The sequence below is a fragment of the Mesoplodon densirostris genome, chromosome 5 (assembly GCF_025265405.1).
Source record: "Mesoplodon densirostris isolate mMesDen1 chromosome 5, mMesDen1 primary haplotype, whole genome shotgun sequence".
Classification (NCBI taxonomy): domain Eukaryota; kingdom Metazoa; phylum Chordata; class Mammalia; order Artiodactyla; family Ziphiidae; genus Mesoplodon; species Mesoplodon densirostris.
The window spans coordinates 78,788,865-78,815,669 of record NC_082665.1 but is presented as its reverse complement, the minus strand read 5'-3'; the positions used below and the strand labels follow the sequence as shown (position 1 = coordinate 78,815,669).

The following is a 26,805-nucleotide window of genomic DNA, read 5'->3' as shown; positions in this document are numbered from 1 at the left end:
GCGGCTGGGCCCGTGAGCCATGGCCGCTGAGCCTGCGCGTCCGGAGCCTGCGCGTCCGGAGCCTGTGCTCCGCGACGGGGGAGGCCACAACAGTGAGAGGCCCGCATACCGCAAAAAAAAAAAAAAAAAAAAGCACTGAGAAAAGTATCTGAGCCATGGTAAGGACTCAGAAAACATTAGCATTATCTATTTTCAACAAATACTCAAACTCTTGATGAATGTTTTAAACATAACTGGCGTTGTTGACAAATACAGTGTTTACAGTGTATTGTGCTGTAAACCAACTTTACCAGTAGTTATTTCTTGTTAGACAATGAGATTTTTTATATTGTAAATAACATTTTTTACAGAGTAAAAGCAAGAAAACGTCACCAACAAAATGAAGATCATGCTCATTGTATTTGTTCTCATCCTTTGGACTGAAACACTGACATATCAGAGCCCAGGTACCAGTACATTTTATGTTTATTATTATCAGGAAAATAAATATTTTATGTCTCAACAAATCTTTATTTTAATAAATAGAAACAAGGAATTTATTTCTTTACTAAAAAAATCAAAGCAGACAGCATTTATTTGTAGTTGGTAATATATTATATCAAGCAAATGTAAGCTCTCAAAGATGATGGAAAGCCATGGGCAAAAGGCATGTATTATTCTACACCTGGCTAGGAAAACCTTTAATTATTCATTGATTTCTTGAAGTCCTGATGTTCCATGTCTGTATGAATAGAGTCAACCCATACGTTTTGTGGGTCAGTTTGCACCTTGGCTTTAATAAATGAAAGAAAAGGAAAAAAGGAACACCACAGAGGAAACTATATATATATATATATATATATATATATATATATATATATATATATATATATATATAAGCAATATAAAAGCTTTCATATTCCATACATGCATATATGGAATATGAAAGCTAGGTTTTTCTACTTTTCTGTAATTACTAAAAACATCATTCAAAGAAGTTTTTTTTTTTTTTTCTTCTTGCTGTATGCGGGCCTCTCACTGCTGCGGCCTCTCCCATTGCGGAGCACAGGCTCCAGACACACAGGCTCCGCAGCCATGGCTCGCGGGCCCAGCCGCTCCGCGGCATGTGGGATCTTCCGGGATAGGGGCACGAACCCGTGTCCCCTGCATCGGCAGGCGGACTCTCAACCACTGCGCCACCAGGGAAGCCCCAAAGAAGTATTTTTAACCCTGCACTATGCTACCCTAAGACTTCCTAGTAAATTTCAGGATCATTTTGAAAGAAATGTCCTGCTTAGTTAAACATTTACCAGTAGATCACTAACTGGGTGGGTGGAGGTGGCTGACCATGACTGCTAAAGTCAATGCTCCTGGTGCCTCCCCTTGTCCAGACTCTCTTTATGAGTCAGGTACACACTCCCCCACCCCCAGCTTCTGTGAATATTGCCTGCAATGGCAATAACTCATGGCTGTACCCCTCTTTCTCAGGACATTTGCCCTTGGCTTTCCCAGAGCCACCTTACCCGTAACCCTCCACTCCTTCCCTCCAGTTCTTGGGAGAAGTCTGCAGCTAATGACTGACTGATAGGCGGGTACAAAAACTATCCCTCTTGACCCAAAGGGTTTGTTGTCATTTTATTTTGTAGGGCCAGGCCCTGAGTATGCCGATGTGGTGTTTCTGGTGGATAGCTCCAACCACTTGGGAATTAAATCCTTCCCATTTGTGAAGGTGTTCATCAACAAGATGATCAGCAACCTCCCCATAGAGGCCCACAAGTACCGTGTGGGCCTGGCCCAGTACAGCGATGGGCTCCACGGAGAATTCCAGCTCACACCTTCAAGAACAGAGGACCCATGTTGAACCACCTCAAGAAGAACTTCAGGTTCCTGGGCGGTTCCTTGTGGATTGGGAATGCTCTCCAGGAGGTGCACACGACCTACTTTTCAAACGGGAGGGACAGGAGACAGTTTACTCCAATCCTGGTGGTCTTGGCTTCAGCTGAGTCCGAGGATGCCATAGAAGTGTCCTCCAAGGTGCTGCGCAGCGATGGGGTGAGGATCATCTCAGTGGGGATGCAGGGGATACCTGAGGAGACTCTGAAGGACATGGCCACAGGCCAGTTCCACTACAGCCTCCAGACGGTCCAAGATCTCAGCATGTTCTCCCAAAACGTGATGCAGATTCTCAAGGATGCAGCTCAGTACAAGGAGGAAGCAGTCCACTCTCATACAGTAGGTAAGGAAGCCTTTGGTTGAAGAGGTGTCCCATCCCCATGTAATCTGGTCCAGAGAGCCATCTCCTATTATCTCTATGGTGCCACTCACCAGAAATCTCAGTATTTCATGTGGAAATGCAGAAGACCTCCTTCTCATCAACTTTCAGTCTTGATCCCTTAGGCTGAAAGGAGGGCTACTTTTACCCCCATGACTTACAGCTTCTCATTTGAAAAATGCTTTATTTGTGTCTTAAGCAAGTTCTCCATGAAGACCTGAAACAGAAGACCCTTGAGTACAAGTAGTTTCTGTGGGAGGTAATCCTAGAAAGCATTAGTAAAGAAAGGGTAAAGTGAGACAGGAAGCTACACATGCACTGTTGATGAACAGACGAAACAGGCCAGTACACACTCATGGGAGGTGCCCAGTAAGTGTGCTGCACTGATAAGGGGCCCCAGCCATTGTCTCCAGAGTGAGGTAGAAAGAGCCCCAAGCAAAATGGATCTTCCTGGCTGTCTCTGTGCTCTATTGTTGATGAGGGGCTATTCTAAGTAGGTATTATCTTGTTCTAAGACTTGAGGAAGCCACCTGGTTTGGTACAAAGTACCCTGATCACAGGTCAAGAGGTCCAGACAATGCCACTAGCTGGCTGTGAACTTGAGGAAGTGATGTCATCTCTCTGAGCCTTGCATCATCATCCTCCTTTATAAGATATGAGAGTTGGAATGATCTTGAAATTTTTTCCTTCTCTATCATTCACCAATTCCTTGGCTATCACTATGGGTTGATTTTGCAGTCAGACCAGCCTAGGCCTTAATAACAAATAGACTTCCTGAATCATAAGAAGTTTATTTATTTCCCTTGTAACACTATAGGGCCAGTGTTCAAGTTGACAAGTTGTCTTTCTTCTATTTAGATAATTAGGTTGGCGGTGGCTCTTTCATCTTCAAATATTACTTTCAAGGTACCTTGGGAATTGGTATAGAGTTGGTGGAAGGGAAAAAAGATGGAACGTCACTCAAGATGTGGTTTTATGGGCTAAGCTTGGAAGAGACACACACTACTTCTGCTCACATTTCATTAGCCAGATCTCAGTCCCATGGCCACACCTAATTGCAGGTGAGGCTGAGAAATCAGGTCTAGGCCTATGAGCAAGAAGAGGAAATAGGTTTGGGTAAGTATCTAGAAGACTCTGTCACAGTTAGTGCTGCCCCTGAAGCATCAGGGAGTACTTTTACCTCCAGTCTTCCCATCCCTCACTCTTCCTGCCTTGGGAGAAATAGCAAGTTCTTACAGCACATGTGCTTCTCTTCCCAGAGAAAAAAACTTTCCTGTGACCCTTCACCCTGAGGACCTTGGAGATATTACAACCCTGTAGGTAGCCTGAGCTTTCCAAGACCATAGGACTTTACCACCTTCTTAGAAGGCTTTGTGTACTGATCTGTTTCTCTCACTCCTCCTAATTTATTTCACAGCAGTATACAGTACAACAAGGTTTTGTTTGTCAAGACCCTATCCTTGCCTTTAGAGGTTAAGAGTAAGGGCTTTGGAGTCTGGATTCAAACCCTGGCTTGGCTGCTAGAGACCTTGAGTAAGTTACTTAACCTCTGAGCTTCAGTTTCCTTACCTATAAAGTGAGGATAATAGTATCTACCTTACAATATGGGTGAGATGACTTGTATGGAGTTTGGCAGTTTACTGTCATTAATAGTAATAGCTCTTTGCAAATAAATACTGAGCTGAGTGGGCCATGCTGTAAGTTTGTTTTAGCCAACTATGTGAGGTTCAGAGTACATTGGTAGATTTATGAGAATTATTATAATTCCACAAATATTTCTGAGCTCCCAACAGGCACCAGGTACTGGAGAGATAGAGATAAGTAAGACATGCCTTCTGGCTTCTAGAGCTCATAATTTTGTGTATAGTTCTTGGCAAGATTGAGCTTATCTCTTGGCTACATCCCCCACAGTTGTGACTCCTCCACCTGTTCCTGGAGTGGGCATTCTGTGCATGTGATATACTCTCCTGTGGATTCCAGATTTATACAACCAACTGCTTACCTGGCATCTTCAATAGTATCACAAACTTAATATGTCTGAAATGGAGCTCTTGACTTCTCCCTCCAACCTGTTCTTCCCACTATCTCCCCTATCTTGGAGAAAGATACCACCAATATCCACTCAGTTGTTCAGGCCAAAAACCCAGGAGTTTTCACCACTTTCTTCCTGTCTCCCAATACTCATATTCAATTTCTCATCAAGTTCTCTCTGTTCTATCTCTAATTCATATATCAAAACTACTCTTGTTGTTCTGTCTTACCTGCTTTATTCTTGACCAAGAGCCATTATCTCTTTCCTGGACTAGGGCAATTGTTTTTTAATGAATTTTAATGAATTCATTATCTCCCCTCAGGAACTAGGGTGATATTTAAAAGATTTAAATAAGATCATCTGAGCCCCATATGATTGGGCCCTGCTTCCCTCTGACCTCTGACCATGATTGTTCCCCTCACTCATTGTCTCTGGCTACTCTGGGCTTCTTGCTTGTTTCTATTTCTTGCTTTTCTTTCTGCCAAAATTCTTCTTCCTTTCACACAATGTGTAGTTCAATCTTTCTCTTCATCTTTCTCAACCCAAATGTAATCCTTTCAGAGAGGTCTTCCCTGACTTTTTATGTCTCAGATCAGTTAGTGCTCATCCCACATCCCCAACATAGGGTAACTCAATTGAGTCACTTATTTTATTTCCTTGTTAGCATTTACTATGGTCTGAAATAGCATAATTTACTTATCTGTCCTCCCCATAGAATGTGAGTTCCTTGAGGTCAGGTATATTTCTACTAATTTATGCCTATATTTCAGCATTTGAAAGTGGTGGTGGTGGTTGTTCATACTGATAGTGGTGGACTTGGAGGTGGTGGTAGTGATAGTGTTGGAAGTTCAGGTGGTAGAGTTGCTGAAGATGAGGGGTAGTGGTGGTAGTCATAGTGGTGGTGATGGTGGTCACGAAGACCATGGTGGTGGTGGAGGTGGTGGTAGAGGTGGTACAGGTTGAAGTAGTAGTGGAGGTGGAGGTAGAGGTGGTAGTGGTGGTGATGGTGGTGCTGGTGGAGGTGGTTGCTGTTGGTGGTAGTAGTGGTGGTGGTAGTCATACTGGTGGTGATGGTGCTCATGAAGAACATGCTGATGAGATGTGGTAGGAAAATCGTAAGAAGCATTCTTCAGATAGAGGGAATAGCATTGCAAATCCTCTGAAGTCAATGGCCCATGTAAATTTTGCTGAGAGTTTTTATCCTTTGTTCACTAAAAAATGTGCTAACTGCATCCATCATGACTGCCTCTATTTTCAAATGCCTTCTGACAATCTGTAGAGTGCCTTTCTCACTCTGGGCCAGGGGTGTGTACTAACATTCCTACTTTTTCTCCCTCTATATTCCCCTTCCCCAGTGCCTGTCAGAAAGATTCGCTTGCCGACCTCATGCTCCTGGTGGATGAGTCTGTTGGGACCAAACAGAATCTAAGGAACCTGCAGAAATTCCTGAAGAATATCACCTCCTCCATGGATATGAAAGACGACTGCCTGTGGCTTGGTCTTATGAGCTACAGTGACAGAGTTCAGGCTTTTTCTCTTCTGAGCTCAAGCACAACCCAATCTGAATTTCAGAAGCAAATCCAGAAGCTTTCTCTGCGGGCTGGGAAATCCACTGCTGGTGCTGCCATTGAGAAGATGAGTAGAGAAGGCTTCTCAGTATCAAGTGGCAGTGGAAGGGCACAGGGAGTGCCCTAGATTGCAGTCCTGGTCGCTGACAGACCATCAGATGACAAGGTGCATGAGGCTGCACTGGATCTCTGGATGGAGGATGTAACTGTGTTTGCTATGGGCATCCAAGGGGCCAACAAGACCCAGTTAGAAGAAATAGTGTCTTACCCTCCAAGACAGACCATCTCCATGATGAAGTCCTATGCAGACTTGGAAATTTACAGTAAGAACTTCTTGAAAAGGCTCCAGAATGAAATGTGGTCCCAAATTTCAACTCATGCTGAACAAATGGAACTTGATAAAACTGGTATGTCTTAAAAAATCCTGTTCATAGTATAAAAATAATATGAGCAGTTGTCTAGGGCTGGGGCAGGAGTGAGGACTTGTTGTAGTTGGGTAAGGGAACTTTAGGAGTTATGAAAATGTTCTAAAACTAGATTTTGGTGATGGTTGCACAACTTTATGAATTTCCTAAAAATCATTGAATGATTGCAGTGGATGAATGTTTTAAGCATGTAAGTCATACCTCGATAAAATATAAAAAATGTTAATTATAAAATAGTTTGATAGTGTTGATGAACATAAAGAAGAAAATAAAATCACCTGTGATCTTATCTTTCAGATAAAGCCATTCTTATCATTTATTTCTCTTATCTTTTAGTCTCTTCTCTGTCTCTACACTCATGTACACACAAACACATGCATACACATTTTTTGAAAAACGATGTGACATTATGTGTATCAGTACTGCCAAACAGAGTTTTTTGTAATGATAGAAATGTTCTTTATCTTCACTGTTCAATAAGGAGGCCACTAGCCAATCATGGCTATTGAGCACTTGGAATGAGGCTAATGGAACTGAAGAGCTGCGTTTTAAATTTAATTTAATTTAATTTTTAGTTTAATAGCTACATGCTGGAGGCTATCCTATTGGACAATGCAGGAACACACTGTTGGATAGCTTGTATCAGTTACAATTACTTCTGAGTGTGACTAACTAAAGAAAAAAATAACAATGATTTCAATAGGATAAAACTATCTTTTATTTCTGTTTCACAAATAAGTCCTAAGGTAGGTATAAGGAGCTGGGTAGTACAACACAGTATCAGGGACCCTGTCTCTTTCTAAGTTATTTTTCTGCTCTTTGTGGTCTCTATTCCCAGCATCATAATCCAAGATAACAGCTCCTGGCATTACCTTCACATCCAACAACAAGAATTATAAAAGAGAAGGAAAAGACAGGCTTCCCCCTCTTTTTCTTCAAGGATATTCCCAGGAATTACACTCACCATCTTTGCTTACATTCTATTGGCCAGAACTTAGTCACATGTCACTCTTCATTGTAAAAATGAGAGGTAGAAAATGTAGTCTTTACTTGGGGCAGCCAAGTACCTAGGCAAATACTGGGGACTAAATTAGTGTAGAAAAGAGAATGGATATTGGGGATAGCCGGTATGATATGCCTTATTCACTTTTCTGTCAACCGTATAACATGAACTTTTGTCCATCTCCTTAAATATTTTTTGGCAATATTCTTTTTAGGTTGGGAATAATATTCCATCCTGTTATATATGGATATAACATAATTCATTTTTCTATCACTTTTTAGGTTGGGAATAATATTCCATCCATGTTATATATGGATATAACATAATTTGTTTAACATGTCCTAAATTGTTGGATATAGAGGTCATTGCCAATGTTTCGCTCTTATAAAAGTCTTGCAGGGATCATCATTGTACTTATATCTTTATACACAACCGAATCTGCTATAGTTTTACCAAGTTCTTTTCAAAGATGCCAGGACATACTGCCAAAAGATACTTGATGTGACTTCGAGTTTATCTAATTCTGAGATATCTGCTGACATTTCCCTGCAGATAAAATGCTTCTAAACAATTAGAACTCAAATTTGGCAGCACTCACATGGAAAAGAATCCTCCAATGATGTTAAAGGCTAATTTTAAATTCAGATTAGTCGATTGAAAGTTTAAAGATGCAATCCTGGACCAGCCCTTGATTTCCTCTTGCATATATACATTACAAGATAGCAGCAAAAGACCAGTCCCCTATTACCTCCTGAGTGATACAGAGAGGAGTCTCTCAGAGTGGCAGCTGCCTTGGTCTAGTAGCAACTTTTTGGGAATAGGAGGGATGTGTATCGTGATCTCTCTCAGAGAGTTTGAAATTATGTGACAAAAAACTATTATTGTCATTACAGAATTTCTAAATGGGAAGATATGGGACCAAGGCTAGGACAAGGGCCATCCTTATCTTCCATAAGACCTCAGTAAGTGGCTTCTTATTAATTCAGTGGCTCTCTAATACTGGTACCTGACTTAGATTGAGTTCCTCAGATGTAGATGTCAGATAAGGATTCATGTGAAACTGATATATTACAAATATACCCAGGAAAAACTGGAGATTGGTAGAGAAGGGAGGATATGGGACCAGGAAGGACAGGATGATAAGCAAAGACCCATGGAGGGTCAATTCCACAGGACCATTTGAGAGACAGTGTGGGTTAAACCTTAGATTTGTCCTAGTAAGGGGGCAATGTAACTGGAGAATTTATATTCCAGAACACAGAAGGGAATGTACATTTCCAGACACCTCTGGCTTAATACCAAGCAAAAAGGGTTTCAACAACCTGAGAGCAGCCCACCCACCCACAGACACAGGTGCTAGCTATTGGAATGAAAGTGCTGGGAACTGGTTACACAAAAATGGTAAAGGATTTGAGGGGATACAGGCGGAGCACCAGAAGTGTCTGCTGTAAATTTATCAGGACTTCCTGAGGAGCTTGTTAATAATTCAGTGGCCCAACCCAATGACTCAGTCTCTGCAAGTAGGGCCTAGGCCACCTGGATTTTAGAAAACTCCCCAACAAACTCACTCTAGCAATATCTGAGAACCACTACCTCAGTGAATTTGCCATGGTCTACAGTGGGGTGGTCAGCTTTGTAGTTTCAGAATGGTCAGACACAGAGAACCAACCTCTACTGACTTAATCCCTGCTGTATCCACCACCTTTGGCACCACTAGGTATTCAATTTATTAAATAGAACTTCATTAAAGCAAGGAAAGACTTACATTAACCAAACCAAGAGGCTATGCATAGAAAAAGATTGACAATTATCTCTGCAATGGAAATATTAGTGCCCAGGGACCTAGACATTCATGTCCGCTGAGCAACATAGTCTCTCCCTGTAGACATATAGACAAGTCAGAAGCTAAACTGTAATCAAAAGACTGCTGGAGGATGTGGAATCAGAGCAAGGGAGTTAGTTTTATGACTGAAATGTCTAGTGGTATTTAATCAGGGGAATGACTATTTTAAAATCAAATATATAGATCTACATCTCTGTCTATCTCTCTGTATAACTGTGCAGGTGAGGCCTTGTGCCAGGAGACACATTTCTCTTCAACCCTGTGCACTTGAACTTTTTAGATGGATATATTCTGTAATTACACTGTCCAATATAATAGCCACTAGCCACATGGGACTGTTAAGCACCTGAGATGTGGCTTTTGCAACTGAAGAGCTGACTTTTAAATTTTATTTAATTTTAATCAGTTTAAGATCACATTTTAATAGCAACATGTGACTCACAGCTCCAGGCAGGGTTGGATGGGTATTGCCATGGTTACCCTTGGACTCAAATTTTTCTCTTCTTCATTACCGACCACCATTCTTCTTTATTGCATATGTAAGTTAATTCATTCTGGTTGCTGTCAAGTTTTTGTGGCCTGGCATCACCCCTGTCTTTTACAGATAACTGCTTACCTTTGCCCTGCTACTTTTTTTTTAAAATAAATTTATTTATTTATTTTTGTCTGTGTTGGGTCTTTGGGCTTTCTCTAGTTGCAGGGAGCGGGGGCTACTCTTCGTTATGGTGCATGGGCTTCTCATTGCAGTGGCTTCTCTTGCTGCAGAGCACAAGCTTCAGTAATTGTGGCCCATGAGCTCTAGAGTGCAGGCTCAGTAGTTGTGACTCATGGGCTTAGTTGCTTAGCGGCATGTGGGATCTTCCCAAACCAGGGCTCGAACCCGTGTCCCCTGCATTGACAGGTGGATTCTTAACCACTGTGCCACCAGGGTAGTCCCTGCCCTAATACTTTATATGTAGATTTCATAGTTTAATTCTCAGCATCAAACTTATTTCCAGTATTTCTGATTTCTTAAGGACCAACTCCTCATAGCCTGAAGTAGTGTCAATAGCCATATATTGCCAAAAGCTATCAAGAAAGAAAATATTTCTGAAATGACTAAATTGTGTTGTATTTTAAAGACCTTTTCACATACTCAACCAGGAAATTGTGCACATAACTAAATTTTAAACGTATGCTTTTCCTTCTACCTAACTTCAAAAATGGTTAAATAGAGTTGTAAATAGACTACTAGGAAATTTAAAGCACATTTTCAGAGAAGCTGCTCAACAAAGGAAGGAACATTGAGAGCTCCTTTATTTACAATTTTCTGTTGAAATCCTGTGATATACCAGGCCTACCGGGCAGAAGCAGAAAATTAGGCAAAGTCTCGCCCTCATGGAACTGACATTCTGTGACAGGAGACAGGCTGTACTCATGAACAAATGAATAGGTAATTTCAGATAGTAATGGGCATCATAAGGAAAATAGACAGGTTAATAGAATAGACAATGATCAATGTGCTTTAGCTAGAAGGGAAGCCCTTCTAAAGAACTGACATTTTAATTGGCACGTCCAGGAGGTGAGAAGGAACCAGTCATGAAGATTTGGGGGGAAGAATATTCCAGGAAAGAGGGCAGGTGCAAAGGCCCTGGGGCACATTTAGAGTACAGGAGAAGCCCAGTGTTGCTGGAACACAGTGAGGAAGATGAAGAATTGCTGGAAATAGGGTCAGAGAGAAAAGAAGGGGGAAAGATCGGTTGATTTTTCATTTTTAAATTCTAAATACAATGATAAACCATTTAAGCAGAAGAGTAATATGATCTGGTTCTAGCTTTAAATACATATTCTAGTTCTGGACAGAAGAGGTTATTGGGGAAGTAAGAACAGAAGGTCATTTATCCCGTCCCATTTCTCAGGAAATGATAAGGCATAAACTAAAAAGCCAGGTGTCAATACCAGAAAAACGATTTTAACTAAAATCCTGGAGACTTGGGAATCTCGTCCTTACTCTTTAATTCACTGGCTGTGTGACCTCAAACAAACCACTAGGCCTCATTCAGTTTCAATTTCCTCAGAAGGTTGTGGTAAATTTCAAAGGAGAAAATGGGTATGAATGTGCACAGCGAAGTGTCCGGGCTCCGTGCAAACCTGAAGTGTTCTCATTCTTTAGAAGCTTTGCAGCCTCATCCTCCTCTCCAAACCCTCCTGCAATGTTCTCTCCAGATTCTCTATAGTTAACAGAGAATGGAATTTCTGCTTTCCATTTTTTTTGCAGGCTGTGTAGATACAAAAGAGGCTGATCTCTATTTCCTCATTGATGGCTCAAGCAGCATTCAGAATAAACACTTTGAGCAAATCAAGGAATTTATGTTGGCGGTGATAGAGATGTTTAGCATCTGCCCAGACAAAGTCCGAGTTGGAGCTGTGCAGTATTCCCACGAGAAGGAAGTGGAATTTGATATCAGTGACTATCCTAATGATGTGACATTAAGAAAGGCTGTTTCTAACATCAAGCAACTTGGAGGCAGAACTCTTACTGGGGCAGCCCTGGATTTCATTCTGCCACTAATAAGGAAGGGGAGGAAGCAGAAGATGAGCGAGGTACCCTGCTACCTCATTGTGTTGACTGATGGGATGTCCACGGATGGTGTCCTGGAACCTGCTGAGAGACTAAGTGCTGAACACATCACCATCCACGTGGTCGGCATTGGTGAGGCTAACAGAACACAACTGCAACAGATTGCTGGGACAGAGGAAAGGCTTAACTTTGGGCAGAAATTTGATTCTTTAAAAGGCATCAAAAATGAAGTTGTTCACAGTATCTGCACTGAGAAATGTAAGCAAAAGAAAAAGACTTTATTCTCTGTACTTCGTTGGTTGCTTCAGGTGGACCAATAGGCCGAAACAAGGAATGACGTGACCAGTTGTCTGGCTTACATTTTGCTAACTTCCTTTATAACTGTGGAGGGATTCAGCCCCTCACTTTAAGCCAGTTGCCAAGGTTGGAGAATCCCTCTATAGACAGCTGCCCTTTTCGAAAGCCATAAGTGTGAAGGTTGCTAAGAATGTCGTTGCTTTGACAAAGCCCACTGCTGTGGAGGATAAGAAACTTTTTATTTGTGTGTGTGTGTGTGTGTGTGTGTGTGTGTACACACTAATTCAGGCAGATGAGGACAGTGGAAAGAAAATGGGCTCTGGCTTTAAGTAGATTAAGGTTCAACTCACTTCACTGCTTGAACCTTGAACTTCCTCATCTAGAAAATGAAGATAATACCTACATCAGAGTATCCATATAGGTTTAGCATAATAAACACCAACCATTATTTCTCTATTATGAATGCATACCTAGGACATATGTAACCCTTGCTTATTTTTATTTATAACAGAAACACGTATTTGCATTTTTGTTCTGACTAAAATTAAGTAACAGAAGTAAGGAAGAACAATGTGCAAATTCCTGCACCTGATTGTTATTTCTCTCATTAGTAATAGCCACTTATCTAAAAAAAATACAAATGAACTTATTTACAAAACAGAAGTAGACCCACAGACATAGAAAACAAACTTATGGTAACCAAGGGGAAAAGGGGGGAAGGGATAATTTAGGAGGTTAGGTTTAACACATACACACTACTGTATATAAAATAAACAACAAAAACCTACTACTGTATAGCAGAGGGGACTGTACTCAATATTTTGTAATAGCCTATAAGGGAAAAGAATCTGAAAAAGTATATATATATATATATATATATATATATATATATGAATCACTGTGCTGTACACCTGAAACTAACGTGACATTGTTACTCAACTATACTTCAATAAAATTTAAAAAAATAATAATAGCCACTTACTAATTGAAGATGGTGTGTGTTTACCGCGAGTGTTAGCACCTGAAAATATTGTCTGTCAAGAGTCATGTTACTTATTGATTAAGATAAAGGATGATGGAGTCAAAGCATCAAAGTTCACAACCCATATTTATCAATTATTGGCTGTGGACCTTGAATTGGTTACTTACTGTCTACCTGCCTTTGTCCCATATGTGTAGGCATATTGTGAAGCTTAAAGGTACTAATACATGCAGGGCACTTAAAAGAGGACTTAGCCCATAGTAAGTGCTACATAAAACGTGGCTATTTTAAAAGTTGGTCAAGGTGTTCACTGATGTGGAAGGGAAAAGAATTCTAACTTACTTGAACTTACAAAAGTGAAAATGTGTTAGAATTTTTTCTGAGTCACTAAAATCCAAAGAAAAATAAGCCAGCAAATAAGTAGCATTAACAGCAAAATCCTAAATCACAACTTCATTGATTTTTTTCTTCCTGTTATGGACAGTAGTAGAGTAGGGTCTTCGGGATGTCTTAGAATGAGTGTAAGAGTACAGGTTCCCTGATGTTTCCTGGAGTTGATGCCAAGGAAAGTACAAGGGTTTCAGAAAACCTAAAATAGATTGTACTTCAGGTCTTCTCAAGGCAGAAAGCCATGGACCAAGCTGAAGAAAGACAGTATGTTTTTTGTTGATCAGGTAGTTGCAGGTCAGGTGCCAAAACCCTGGCACACCTGAGGCGGGGAGACAAACTGTGGACAAGGAAGTGAGCCATAATATGGTGAATAGAGAGGCAGGAAAACTAAGGACCCTATGCTGGAGGGCCTGGAAACCACTGACTGGTCTCAGAGCACATGTGGATGGAGTGACACTGTGTATTGGTTCAGGGGCAGGTTAAGTGGTTCTAGCAAAAAGACCCTAAACTACACAACATAGAATATTGTTTATCTTTTGTGTAATAGTCCAGGGTAAGCAGTACAGGTCTAGCAAAGAGGCTGGTCCATACTCAACACATAGCACCCATCTCTAGGTCAAATGGAGCTCCAGTCCTCATCACCCTGCATTTGTGGAAAGGGAGATAGGGCCAGGGGAGCCCACCATGCTCAATTGTTTTACTGTTAAGTCCCAGAAGTGGCCAAATCAGTCCTGCTAATATCTACTATCAAAAATTTAGTCACAGGGCCACATCTAGCTTCAAGGATGCCTGGGAAATATAGTCTTTACCTGGGCGAATATCTGCCTAGTTGAAACTCTTTTATTGACATGGAAGAGTGGGAGATAGTAGAGGGCAAGAAGCAGCTTCCATCACAAATAGAGATGAGGAGGTACATCCTGTGAATACTGAACCACAGGTAAAAGTCTCCTCTTTTGACATGTGTTCATGGAAGAGAACCTTCCACACTTTGCAGAGCTGGGGCTTTGCCAAGGCCACAAACGTCTTCGGGAACTTCCCTATTTACAACTTTCAAAATGGCTCCAGGGCAGCATGGATCTCAAATGATGGTTTTAATACTCTCTGGTGAGCCTTATACAAGTTATTAAAAAAAAGATAGCATCTTTTAATTCTTCTATGGCTGATACTGTATCATCGCTTTCAAATGTATCATCATTTGAAAATGATGATACATTCTCAAATACTATGGGATAGCTTCTGTGAGTATTGAGGGAGGGGCTGGTAAAAGAATGGCAGTGATAACAGATAGACAAAAGGGTTAAGACTAAGGAGATACATGCTAAAGAAAATATATTTACACTATATATAGAATATGTAATATAAATATATACTATGATACATATATATGTATATATATATATACACACACAACTCCTGAACCATGAATTAATAACACATTTTATGGCTTTTAGAACTTGGTCTTCTATGCATGTATATATGTACAGATACATATATATATGCATATAAACATCCACTTCCAGTCAGTAGGGTATCTACAAATTTTATGTATAAATAAAGGAACAGTCCATGTTGAATGGATATGTGCTTACTAATGTACTTATTATCTCTAGTAAAAGCTTTTCACCCAAATTTCTAATATTGATTTGTAGTGTTTATCACATCACTTTATTATGTTTTAACATCTTTATTGGTGTATAATTGCTTTACAATGTTAAGTTAGTTTCTGCTGTATAACAAAGTGAATTAGCTATATGTATACATATATCCCCATATCCCCTCCCTCTTGCATCTCCCTCCCATGCTCCTTATCCCACCCCTTTAACTGGTCAAAAAGCACTGAGCTGATCTCCCTGTGCTAGGCAGCTGCTTCCCATTAGCTATCTATTTTACATTTGGTAGTATATATATGTCAGTGCTACTCTTTCACTTCTTTCCAGCTTGTCCTTCCCACTCCCAACGTCCTCAAGTTCATTCTCAACATCGACATGTTTACTCCTGTCCTGCCCGTAGGTTAGTCAGAAACATTTTTTTTTTAGATTCCATATATACGTGCTAGCATATGGTATTTGTTTTTCTCTTTCTGACTTACTTCATTCTGTATGACAGACTCTAGGTCCATGCACGACACTACAAATAACTCAATTTCGTTTCTTTTTATGGCTGAGTAATATTCCATTATGTATATATGCCACATCTTCTTTATCCATTCATCTATCGATGGGCACTTAGGTTGCTTCCAGGTCCTGACTGTTGTAAATAGAGCTGCAATGAACATTGTGGTACATGACTCTTTTTGGATTATGGTTTGCTCAGGGTATATGCCCAGTAGTGGGATTGCTGGGTCGTATGGTAGTTCTATTTGTAATTTTTTAAGGAACCTCCATACTCTTCTCCATAGTGGCTGTATCAATTTACATTCCCATCAACAGTGCATTGGGGTCGCCTTTTCTCCACACCCTCTCCAGCATTTATTCTTTGTAGATTTTCTGATGATGCCCGTTCTAACCAGTGTGAGGTGATACCTCACTGCAGTTTTGATTTGCATTTCTCTAATGATTAGTGATGTTGATCATCCTTTCATGTGTTTGTTGGCAATCTGTATATCTCCTTTGGAGAAATGTCTATTTAGGTCTTCTGACCATTTTTGGATTGGGTTATTTGGTTTTTTTTGAAATTGAGATGCATGAGCTGCTGGTAAATTTTGGAAATTAATCCTTTGTCAGTTGCTTCATTTGCAAATATATTCTCCTATTCTGAAGGTTGTCTTTTCGTCTTGTTTATGGTTTCCTTTGTTGTGCAAAAGCTTTTAAGTTTCTTTAGGTCCCATTTGTTTATTTTATTTATTTATTTATTTATTTATTTTGTGGTACATGGGCCTCTCACTGTTGTAGCCTCTCCTGTTGCAGAGCACAGGCTCCAGATGCACAGGCCCAGCAGCCATGGCTCATGGGTCTAGCTGCTCCGTAACACGTGGAATCTTCCCAGACTGGGGCACGAACCCGTGTCCCCTGCATCGGCAAGTGGACTCTCAACCACTGCGCCACCAGGGAAGCCCTGTTTATTTTTATTTTTATTTCCATTTCTCTAGGAGGTGGGTCAAAAAGGATCTTGCTGTGATTTATGTCATAGAGTGTTCTGCCTATGTTTTCCTCTAAGAGTTTTGTAGTGTCTGGCCTTACATATAGGTGTTTAATCCAGTTTGAGTTTATTTTTTGGTATGGTGTTAGGGAGTGTTCTAATTTCATTCTTTTACATGTAGATGTCCAGTTTTTGCATCACCACTTATTAAAGAGGCTACTTTTCTCCATTGTATATTCTTGCCTCCTTTATCAAAGATAAGGTGACCATATGTGCATGGGTTTATCTCTGATATTTCTATCCTGTTCCCTTGATCTATATTTCTGTTTTTGTGCCAGTACCATACTGTCTTGATTACTGTAGCTTTGTAGTATAGTCTGAAGTCAGGAAGCCTGATTCCTCCAGCTCCATTTTTCTTTCTCAGGATTGCTTTTGGGTCTTTCTTGTCTCCATACAAATTGTGAAATTTCTTTTCTAGTGTCTGTGGAAAATGTCACTAGGAGTTTGATAGGGATTGCATTGAATCTGTAGATTACTTTAGGAAGTATAGTCATTTTCACAATGTTGATTCTTCCAATCCAAGAACATGGTATACCTCTCCATCTGTTTGTATCATCTTTAATTTATTTCATCAGTGTCTTATAGTTTTCTGCATACAGGTCTTTTGACTCCTTAGGTAGGTTTATTCCTAGATATTTTATTCTTTTTGTTGCAATGGTAAGTGGGAGTGTTTCCTTAATTTCTCTTTCTGATTTTTCATTGTTAGTGTATAGGAATGCAAGAGATTTCTGTGCATTCATTTTTTTATCCTGCTACTTTGCCAAATTCATTGATTTGCTCTAGTAGCATTTTTATGGTTCTCTATGTATAGTATCGTTATCTGCAAATAGTGACAGTTTTACTTCTTTTCTGATTTGGATTCCTTAAATTTATTTTTCTTCTCTGATTGCTGTGGTTAAAACTTCCAAAACTATGTTCAGTAATAGTGGTGAGAGTGGGAAACTTTGTCTTGTTCCTGATCTTATAGGAAATGGTTTCAGTTTTTCACCATTGAGAATGTTGTTGACTGAGGGTTTATCATATATGGCCTTTATTATGTTGAGGTAGGTTCCCTCTAGGCCTACTTTCTGGAAGGTTTTTATCCTCAATGGGTGTTGAGTTTTGTCAAAAGTTTTTTCTGAATCTATTGAAATTATCATATGGGTTTTATCCTTCAATTTGTTAATATTGTTTATTACATTTATTGATTTGTGTATACTGAAGAATCCTTGCATTCCTGGGATAAACACCACTTGATCATGGTGTATCATCCTTTTAATGTGCTGTTTGATTCTGCTTGTTAGTATTTTGTTGAGGATTTTTGCATCTGTGTTCATCCATGATATTGACCTGTATATTTCTTTTTTGTGGCATCTTTGTCTGGTTTTGGTATCAGTGTGATGGTGGCCTCACAGAAAGAGTTTGGAAGAGTTTGATTACAACAGGTGTTAACTCTTTTTTAAATGTTTGATAGAATTCGCCTCTGAAGCCATCTGGTCCTGGGCTTTTGTTTCTTGGAAAATTTTTAATCACAGTTTCAATTTCAGTGCTTTTGACTTGTTCATATTTTCTATTTCTTCCTGGTTCAGTCTCAGAAGGTTGTGCTTTTCTAAGAATTTGTCCGTTTCTTCCAGGTTGTCCATTTTATTGGCATATAGTTGCTTGTAGCAATCTCTCATGATCCTTTGTATTTCTTCAGTGTCAGTTATTTCTTCTCCTTTTTCATTTCTAAATATGTTGACTTGAGTCTTCTCCCTTTTTCTCTTGATGAGTCTGGCCAAAGTTTTATCAATTTTGTTTATCTTCTCAAAGAACCAGCTTTAGTTTTATTGATCTTTTTTATTGCTTCCTTCATTTCTTTTTCATTTATTTCTGATCTGATCTTTATGATTTCTTTCCTTCTGCTAACCTTGGGGTTTTGTTTTTCTTCTTTCTCTAATTGCTTTAGGCATAATTTTAGGTTGTTCATTTGAGATTTTTGTTGTTGTTGTTCCTTGAGGTAAGATTCTATTCTTACAAACTTCCCTCTTAGAACTACTTTTGCTGTATCCTATAGGTTTTGGATCATCCTGTTTCCATTGTCATTTGTTTTCTGGTATTTTTCGATTTGCCCCTTCATTTCCTCAGTGATCCTTTGGTTATTTAGTAGTGTATTGTTTATCCTCCATGTGTTTGGTTTTTTACATCTTTTTTTCTGTAACTGATATCTAGTCTCATAGAGTTGTGGTCAGAAAAGATACTTGATATGACTTCGATTTTCTTAAATTTACCAGGGCTTGATTTGTGATGCAAGACCTGATCTATCGTGGAGAATGTTACATGAGCACTTGAGAAGAAAGTGTTATCTGTTGTTTTTGGATGGAATGTCCTATAAATATCAATTAAGTCCATTTGTTTAATGTGTCATTTAAACCTTGTGTTTCCTTATTTATTTTCATTTTGGATTATCTGCCCATTGGTGAAAGTGGGGTAAGTCCCCCACTATTATTTTGTTACTGTCGATTTCCCCTTTTATGGCTGTTAGTATTTGCCTTATGTATTGAAGTTGTCCTATGTTGGGTGTATAAATATTTACAATTGTTATATCTTCTTTTTGGATTGATCCCTTGATTATTATGTCGTTCCTTCTTTGTCTCCTGCAATAATCTTTATTTTAAAGTCTATTTTGTCTGCTATGAGAATTGTTACTCCACCTTTCTTTTGATTTCCATTTGCATGGCATATCTTTTTTCCATCCCCTCACTTTCAGTCTGTATGTGTCCCTAGGTCTGAAGTGGGTCTCTGGTAGACAGCATATATATGGGTCTTGTTTTGGTTTCCATTCAGCCAGTGTATGTCTTTTGGTTGGAGCATTTAATCCATTTACAAGTAAGGTGATTATCATTATGTATTTTCCTATTACCATTTTCTTAATGTTTTGGGTTTGTTTTTCTAAGTCTTTTCTTTCCCTCTTGTTTCCCTCCTACAGAAGTTCCTTTAGCATTTGCTGTTTAGCTGGTTTGGTGGTACTGAATTCTCTTAACTTTTGCTTGTCTCTAAAGCTTTTATTTTCTCCATTCGAATCTGAATGAGATCCTTGCTGGGTAGAGCAATCTTGGTTGTAGTTTTTTGCTCTCATCACTTTAAATATGTCCTGCTACTCCCTTCTGGCTTGCAGAGTTCCTGCTGAAAGATCAGCTGTTAACCTTATGGGGATTCCCTTGTATGTTATTTGTTGCTTTTCCCTTGCTGCTTTTAATATTTTTTCTTTGTATTTAATTTTTGATAGTTTGCTTAATATGTGTCTTTGCATGTTTCTCCTTGGATTTATCCTGTATGGGACTCTTTGTGCTTCCTGAACTTGATTGACTATTTCCTTTCCCATATTAGTGAAGTTTTCATGTATAATCTCTTCAAGTTATCTTCTCAGACCCTTTCTTTTCCTCCTCCTCTTCTGAGACCACTGTAATTCTAATGTTGGTGCATTTAGTGTTGTCCCAGAGATCTCTGAGACTGTCCTCAATTCTTTTCATTCTTTTTACTTTATTCTGCTCTGCAGTAGTTATTACCACTATTTTATCTTCCAGGTCACTTATCCATTCTTCTGCCTCAGTTATTCTGCTATTGGTTCCTTGTAGAGAATTTTTTTCTTTCATTTATTATATTGTACATCATTGTTTGTTTGCTCTTTAGTTTTTCTAGGTCCTTCTTAAACATTTCTTGTATTTTCTCCCTTGTATTTCTAAGATTTTGGATCATCTTTACCATAATTACTCTGAATTCTTTTTCAGGTAGACTGCCTATTTCCTCTTCATTTGTTTGGTCTTGTGAGTTTTTACCTTGCTCCTTCATCTGCTGCATTTTTGTCTGTTTTCTCATTTTGTTTAACTTACTGTGTTTGGGGTCTCCTTTTCACCAGCTGCAGGTTCATAGTTCTCATTGTTTTTGGTGTTTGTCCCCAGTGGGTGAGGTTGGTTCAGTGGCTTTTGTAGGCTTCCTGGTGGAGGGGCCTGGTGCCTGTCTTCTGGTGGGTGGGGCTGGATCCCATCTTTCTGGTAGTCATGGCTGCACTGGTGGTGTGTTTTTAGGTGTCTGTAAACTTAGTATGATTTTAGACAGACTCTCTGCTAATGGGTGGAGTTGTTTTCCTGTCTTGCTAGTTGTTTGGCACAGGGCATCGAGCACTGGAGCTTGCTGACCATTGGGTGGAACTGTGTCTTACCATTGAGATGGAGATATCTGGGAGAGCTCTCACATATTGATATTATGTGGGGCCTGGAGGCCTCTGGTCGTCCAATGTCCTGCACTTGACTCTGCCACCTCAGTGGCTCATGCCTGACACCAGGCGGGAGCACCAACACCTTGTCAGCCACATGGCTCAGAAGAAAAGGGAGAAAAAAATAAAAGAAAAAAAATTTTTAATAATTTTCAAAATTATTCAAATAAAATAATAATAATAAAAAGAAGAGAGAAACAAAACCAATAAACCAATCCACCAATGATAACAAGTGCTGAAAACTATACTAAGATAAACATAAAAATCAGAAACCAGTCAGTTGCAGACAGCAAACCCAAGTCTACATTTGCTCCCAAAGTCTACCGCCTCAATTTTGGGATGATTCATTGTCTATTCAGATATTCCACAGATGCAGGGTACATGAAGTTGTTTGTGGGGATTTAATCCACTGCTCCTGATGCTGAATGGAGAGATTTCCTTTTGTCTTCTTTGTTCGCACAGGTTCTGGGGTTCAGCTTTGGTTTTGGTCCCACCTCTACATGTAGGTCACCCTCAGGCATCTGTTCCCACCCAGACAGGACAGGGTTAAAGCAGCACCTGATTATATGTCTCTGGCTGATTCAGGCTGGGGGGATGGGGGTATGGTAGTTATAATTGGAACACGGGGCGAGCCTGTAGTGGCAGAGCCTGCCATGACATTGAAACAGCCTGAGGTGCACCATGTGTTCTCCCAGGGAAGTTGTCCCTGGGTCACGGGACCCTGGCAGTGGTGGGCTGCACAGGCTCCTGAGGGGGTGTGAATAGTGACTTGTGTTTGCACACAGGATTCTTGGTGGCTGCAGCAGCAGCATTAACATTTCATGCCCATCTCTGTGGTCCGAGCTGATATCTGTAGCTCGCACCCATCTCTGGAGCTCATTTAGGTGGTGCTCTGCCTTCTGTGGGCAGACAGGGAAGGAATCCCCTCTCCTCATGCACCCCAAAACAATTATCTCTTGCCTGTTAGGCAGGTCCAGACTTTTTTCCAGACTCCCTCCCGGCTAAGTGTGGCACACTAGCTCCCTTCAGGCTGTGTTCATGCAGCCAACCCCAGTCCTCTCCCTGGGATCTGACCTCTGAAGCTGGAACCTCAGCTTCCAGCCCCCACCCATGCCGGTGGGTGAGCAGACAACCCTCTCAGGCTGGTGAGTGCTGGTGAGCACTGATCCTCTTTGAGGGGATCTCTTCTCTTTGTCTTCTGCATCCCTGTTGCTGTGCTCTCCTCCATGGGTCCGAAGCTTCCCCCTTCCACCCCCCGTCTCTACCAGTGAAGGGGCTTCCTAGTGTGTGGAAACATTTCCTCCTTCACAGCTCCCTCCCAGAGGTGCAGGTCTCATCCCTATCCTTTAGTCTCTGTTTTTTCTTTTGTCAGCATTCAATAGGATTTGTTCCACATGTATATATATTTTTGATGTAGTTGTGGGGAGGAAGGTGATCTCCACATCTTACTCCTCTTCCATCTTGAAGGTCCCTGCTCCCCAAATCACTTTAAATTATCCCAGAAGATAATGCTATATAAAGATTACCTGGAATTTTGTGTTTCAAGAATATACATAAAACCCTGGAATATTAGTCATATTAGAGCCAAAAATTGCTTACTTTTCTCTGTCCTTCTTTTTTGATCACCATTGCCTCTTTAATGCATGGCCTGATGCTTTCTATTTCATAAACTTTGAAAATTATGAATAAATAAATGCATATATGCATAAGTGAGTGAATGAATAAATACTTTTGAAGTTGCATTTCTTCTCTAAAACTTCTTAGGTAATCTTCAATGAATTTCTGATTTAGGGTTATAGTCAGCAGGCTTCTACAAAAGAAGCAGATAAAATTTTCAAATGCAATGGAAATTGCTTGAGTTAATTTTAGATGTTTTCCGATTAAAGGATTTACTTCTGCTTTACTGTCTTTTATACATTCTGAGGACAATTCCAACCTGGTTTATTTCTGGTTTTTTTGATTACATGCAGGATGTGAATACATGAAGGTCGATATCATGTTTCTGGTGGATGGTTCTAGCAGTATAGGATCTGAAAATTTTGGGAAAATGAAAACCTTCATGTAAAACCTGTTAGCTGAGGTTCAGATTGGCCCAGACAAAACCCGGATTGGTATCATTCAATTCAGTGATTATAAGAGGGAAGAATTCCAGCTCGATAAATACTATACACAAAAAGAAATTTCTGATGCAATAAACAGAATGTCTCCCATCAGCCAAAACGCTTTTACTGGAAGTGCACTAACCTTTTTGGATCCATACTTCACTGAGCCCAAGGGGGGCCGTTCAATGGTCAAAAAGTTTCTCATCCTCATCACTGATGGAGAAGCCCAAGATGATGTGATAGACCCTGCAAAATCTCTTTGGGACAAAGGTGTGGTCATCTTCTCTGTGGGGGTGTATGGGGCCAATAGAGCTCAGCTGGAGGAGATCAGTGGGGACGGCAGCCTGGTCTTCCAAGTTGAGAACTTCGATGATCTAAAGGCAATAGAGAGTAAACTCATCTTCCGCGTGTGTGCTCTTCATGGTAAGTGACCCTGTTATCCTTCAGGACTCAAGGGTGTGAGCTGTTGACTTTATAGTGGGGTGAACAGTGACTTGGACACTGGGCATGGCCTCCATCTGGACTTTGGTATTACATTTTGGTCTTATCTATGCTATGTTAAAATACCCATGACCTCAGGAACATATATACGAAATACCAAGGCATATTCTAGAATAAAAGTTTTGTCAACTAATTTGGCAAAATGTACTCTGATTTTGATGACTTTAAATATATTCCAAAAAGGTCTCAGAATTTTACATTAAATTTCCAACTCTTTAGTACCTGCATACCTAGATTTTCCAGAGACAATTTTTAATCCCAAATAATTCCCCAAATTGTTTCTTGGCTACCCATAACCATTGTTAAGCAGTAAATAGAAATACAAATTCATCTTCCTCTTAGTTAAATTAAAACCAATATCCTAAGCACAGCATCCCCCCAACAAAAATCCTCTGTATTTTAAAGTTATAGTGTATATTTTCATTACTTCACATTATTCTCTTACTCTCTATCACCTAAGTATCATGTATCAGCTGTTCATGTGTCTATCCCTTTGGAAATTTTTAATTTGCTACTTTTCTTAAAACAATTGCTTGAGGTCCTCACTTTTATCTGAAAAACTGTAATCCTTTTCAAATTGAATTGAGCAATGTTCAGTTTGAGCCCATCAATTTTAATGACTCGAGTAAGAACTTGCTATAAATCCACATGTAAGGTTAACTTTTAAATCTACCACGTGCTGTTGTTATCTGTGTTTTGGATACAACTAAGGGAACAAACCAAAACATTAGTAATTGTATATTGTTCCTCTGGCAACAGAGGCCTCCTTTGGACTTCGTTCTTCAGGATTATGTGTTTCAAAATTTCAGAAAGTTAACAAATAAGATGTCTGAGCTTTAGGCAATAGCTCTAAAATTTCTCTTGCAACAGCTTAACTGGAAATTTTTTTCTTCCTCCAAGAATGGCAGTGATTCCCAAACTCTTGGGATTGTGGAGACATTCTAAGAAAGGCTTACCTTAAGGCCACGGCCCCACCTTTGAAATCCAAAGGGCTCTTTCTGGCCTTTCTTCATTTTGAGAAATGTAATGTTTGTGGAGACCCTGTCTATAGCAAGAGGTGAAGTTTTAGCTGACTCATACATTAGATCAGTTCATAAATATTTATCAGGTTATGAGTAGTCACCAAATCACACTGGGTTTTTTTTCTGACATAGCCTGGGCTCATCCACATTGGATGAGACTTGAAATTTTGAGGCCTCATTGCCAGAAATAAGGATTGGAGGTAAGATAGGCAAGTGGAGGGTGAACCTTTGGGAAGCATGTGCTTAAGTTACTTAGGGAAGGAAAAGAGTGGAAACAAGCTCACACTTTGGAGACTGAGCCAGAATGGTTGCTTGGCTTCTAATGTGGAAGAGGGCTTGGGGCTGGGGTGAGGTGACAGGAGACTTAGCTCTCCCCCTACGTGGGCTTTTCTGGGTTCCAGTTTGAGAAATCAGGGGAAGGAATACATATAAATACAAAGAGGCATGGTGCACATGGGAAAGTTTCTCTACTAGAAGATGAGGAGACAGCTGGAGCCTGAAGGAGCAGGATGAAACTCCAAGTTTATCCACTGAGCCCCTGACCCTTTCAAAACTACAGGTCTGGCAAACATTGGTCGTGTCTCACCACTATACTACATTGAATTACCTTCTGACATTCCCTTCCAGTTGAAAGCCTGCTTAGAAAAAGTTGTTGCACGACCCGATGAAATTTAGCAGAATAGGGTCAGGAGGCATGAGGAGCACCAATCTGATCACGGAGTTATATAGATAAGGATGCCAGTGTCCTTAGAATCATGATATGGGCAAGTTGTACATCTCTCAGCCCTCAAATTCTTTCTCTTTAAAATGGCAACAGTACCTAAGCGAAGTACAGTATCTGGCACTTGGGAGGGATGTGGCAAATATAGTTTCTTCCCTTCTAGTCTGTCTGTGCAGAACACACTGCAGAAAGTTTGTGATGCCTGCTCTCTTCTCCTTTCAGATTGTAAAAGGATTAGACAGTTAGACATTGTGTTTGTGCTGGACCATTCAGGCAGCATCCTTCCCCAAGACCAAGAAAGCATGATCAACGTCACTATCCATTTGGTGAAGAAATCAGATGTTGGCCCGGACAGAGTTCAGTTTGGAGCACTCAGATACTCGGATCATCCTGAGGTTCTCTTCTACCTCAATACGTACTCAAACAGATCAGCCATCATCGAGCATCTGAGGAGGCCCAGGGACACGGAAGGGAATACCTTCACTGCCAGGACTCTGCAGCATGCAAACAACATGTTCATGGAGGAACATGGCAGCCGTCTCAAACAAAACGTGAAGCAGATGCTGATCATCATCACAGATGGGGTATCCCATGACCGAAATCAGCTCAATGACATGGCTTCAAAATTAAGAGCCAAAGGCATCATCATCTATGCAGTGGGTGTAGGAAAGGCTGACCAAGAAGAACTGGAGACTATGGTGGGGAATAAAAGCTATACTATCCACGTCAGTAATTTCAACAAACTGAAAGATATTTACCTGCCTCTGCAAGATAGTATGTGTACCAATGCACAAGAGGGTAAGTTGGGCTGTTAAAGTTTCTACAGGGATAGCAATACAAGTTTACACAAAAAAATATATGATAACTTGGCTTCCCATTACCTGGGTGTCACAGGATGAACATTTCTCTGCTCAGGCTACCAGTTTTCTCATCTCTGAAAGAAATGCATTTTTTTTTTTCTTTTTGCGGTATGTGGGCCTCTCACTGTTGTGGCCCCTCCCATCGCGGAGCACAGGCTCCGGACGCGCAGGTCCAGCGGCCACGGCTCACGGGCCCAGCCGCTCCACAGCATATGGGACCCTCCCAGACCGGGGCACGAACCCGTATCCCCTGCATCGGCAGGCGGACTCTTAACCACTGCGCCACCAGGGAGGCCCGAAAGAAATGCATTATTGATTAAGCAAGAGTCTAAAGGTCCTTTGCCACCATACTGAAGACATTATACAAGAAGGTTTCAGAAGCAGTCCTTGCTATCTGGCCTCCCTGTTTCCTTTTTCTTGGCAGAAAGGACTCTTCTTAGGGCAATATTCACCTTTCCTCATTTCACGGCTGCCTGTGCTACCCATTTGCTTAATGGCCCCAAGTGCAACTACTCGGTATCAGTTTCAGGCCAAACTCAAGTGGAGAGTTTCATGGTTTAAACAGATAGACTTTTGTCTTCAAAGTTCCAGGGGCCTCTAAATGGGATTGTTGGCATCCTGTAGGGCCATTGGAAGTCCAAGTGGTATAGTGAACTTTTCTGGATAAAGGCCAGGAATGGGGTAATAGAGACTGGCTGCTAGGAACCAGTAGGGAAGGGGCCAAAGCTGATCCATGAGATACCCCGGGGCAGGAGGGGCTGGAGGCATCACATCTGAAGGAGGAAATGGTGAGATTTGACACCTGACCTCAAAGCGGCAGATATTGACAAGTCATCTAGGAGATCTCTGTGCCTCCTTGGAAGGCTGGAATCCTGG

The 26,805-nt window shown here is 40.5% G+C and overlaps 1 protein-coding gene across 1 annotated transcript in view; it reads left to right on the top strand.

Annotated features, from left to right (window-relative positions):
- The first annotated feature begins 379 nt into the window (after positions 1-379).
- Positions 380-26,805, top strand: part of COL6A5 (collagen type VI alpha 5 chain) — a 110,353-nt gene continuing 83,927 nt past the window's right edge. The window contains 7 exon segments of the mRNA XM_060098823.1: positions 380-446; positions 1,626-1,808; positions 1,811-2,215; positions 5,626-6,258; positions 11,380-11,940; positions 22,694-23,248; positions 25,292-25,867. Of these exon segments, the coding sequence (XP_059954806.1) occupies positions 380-446; positions 1,626-1,808; positions 1,811-2,215; positions 5,626-6,258; positions 11,380-11,940; positions 22,694-23,248; positions 25,292-25,867 (2,980 nt within the window).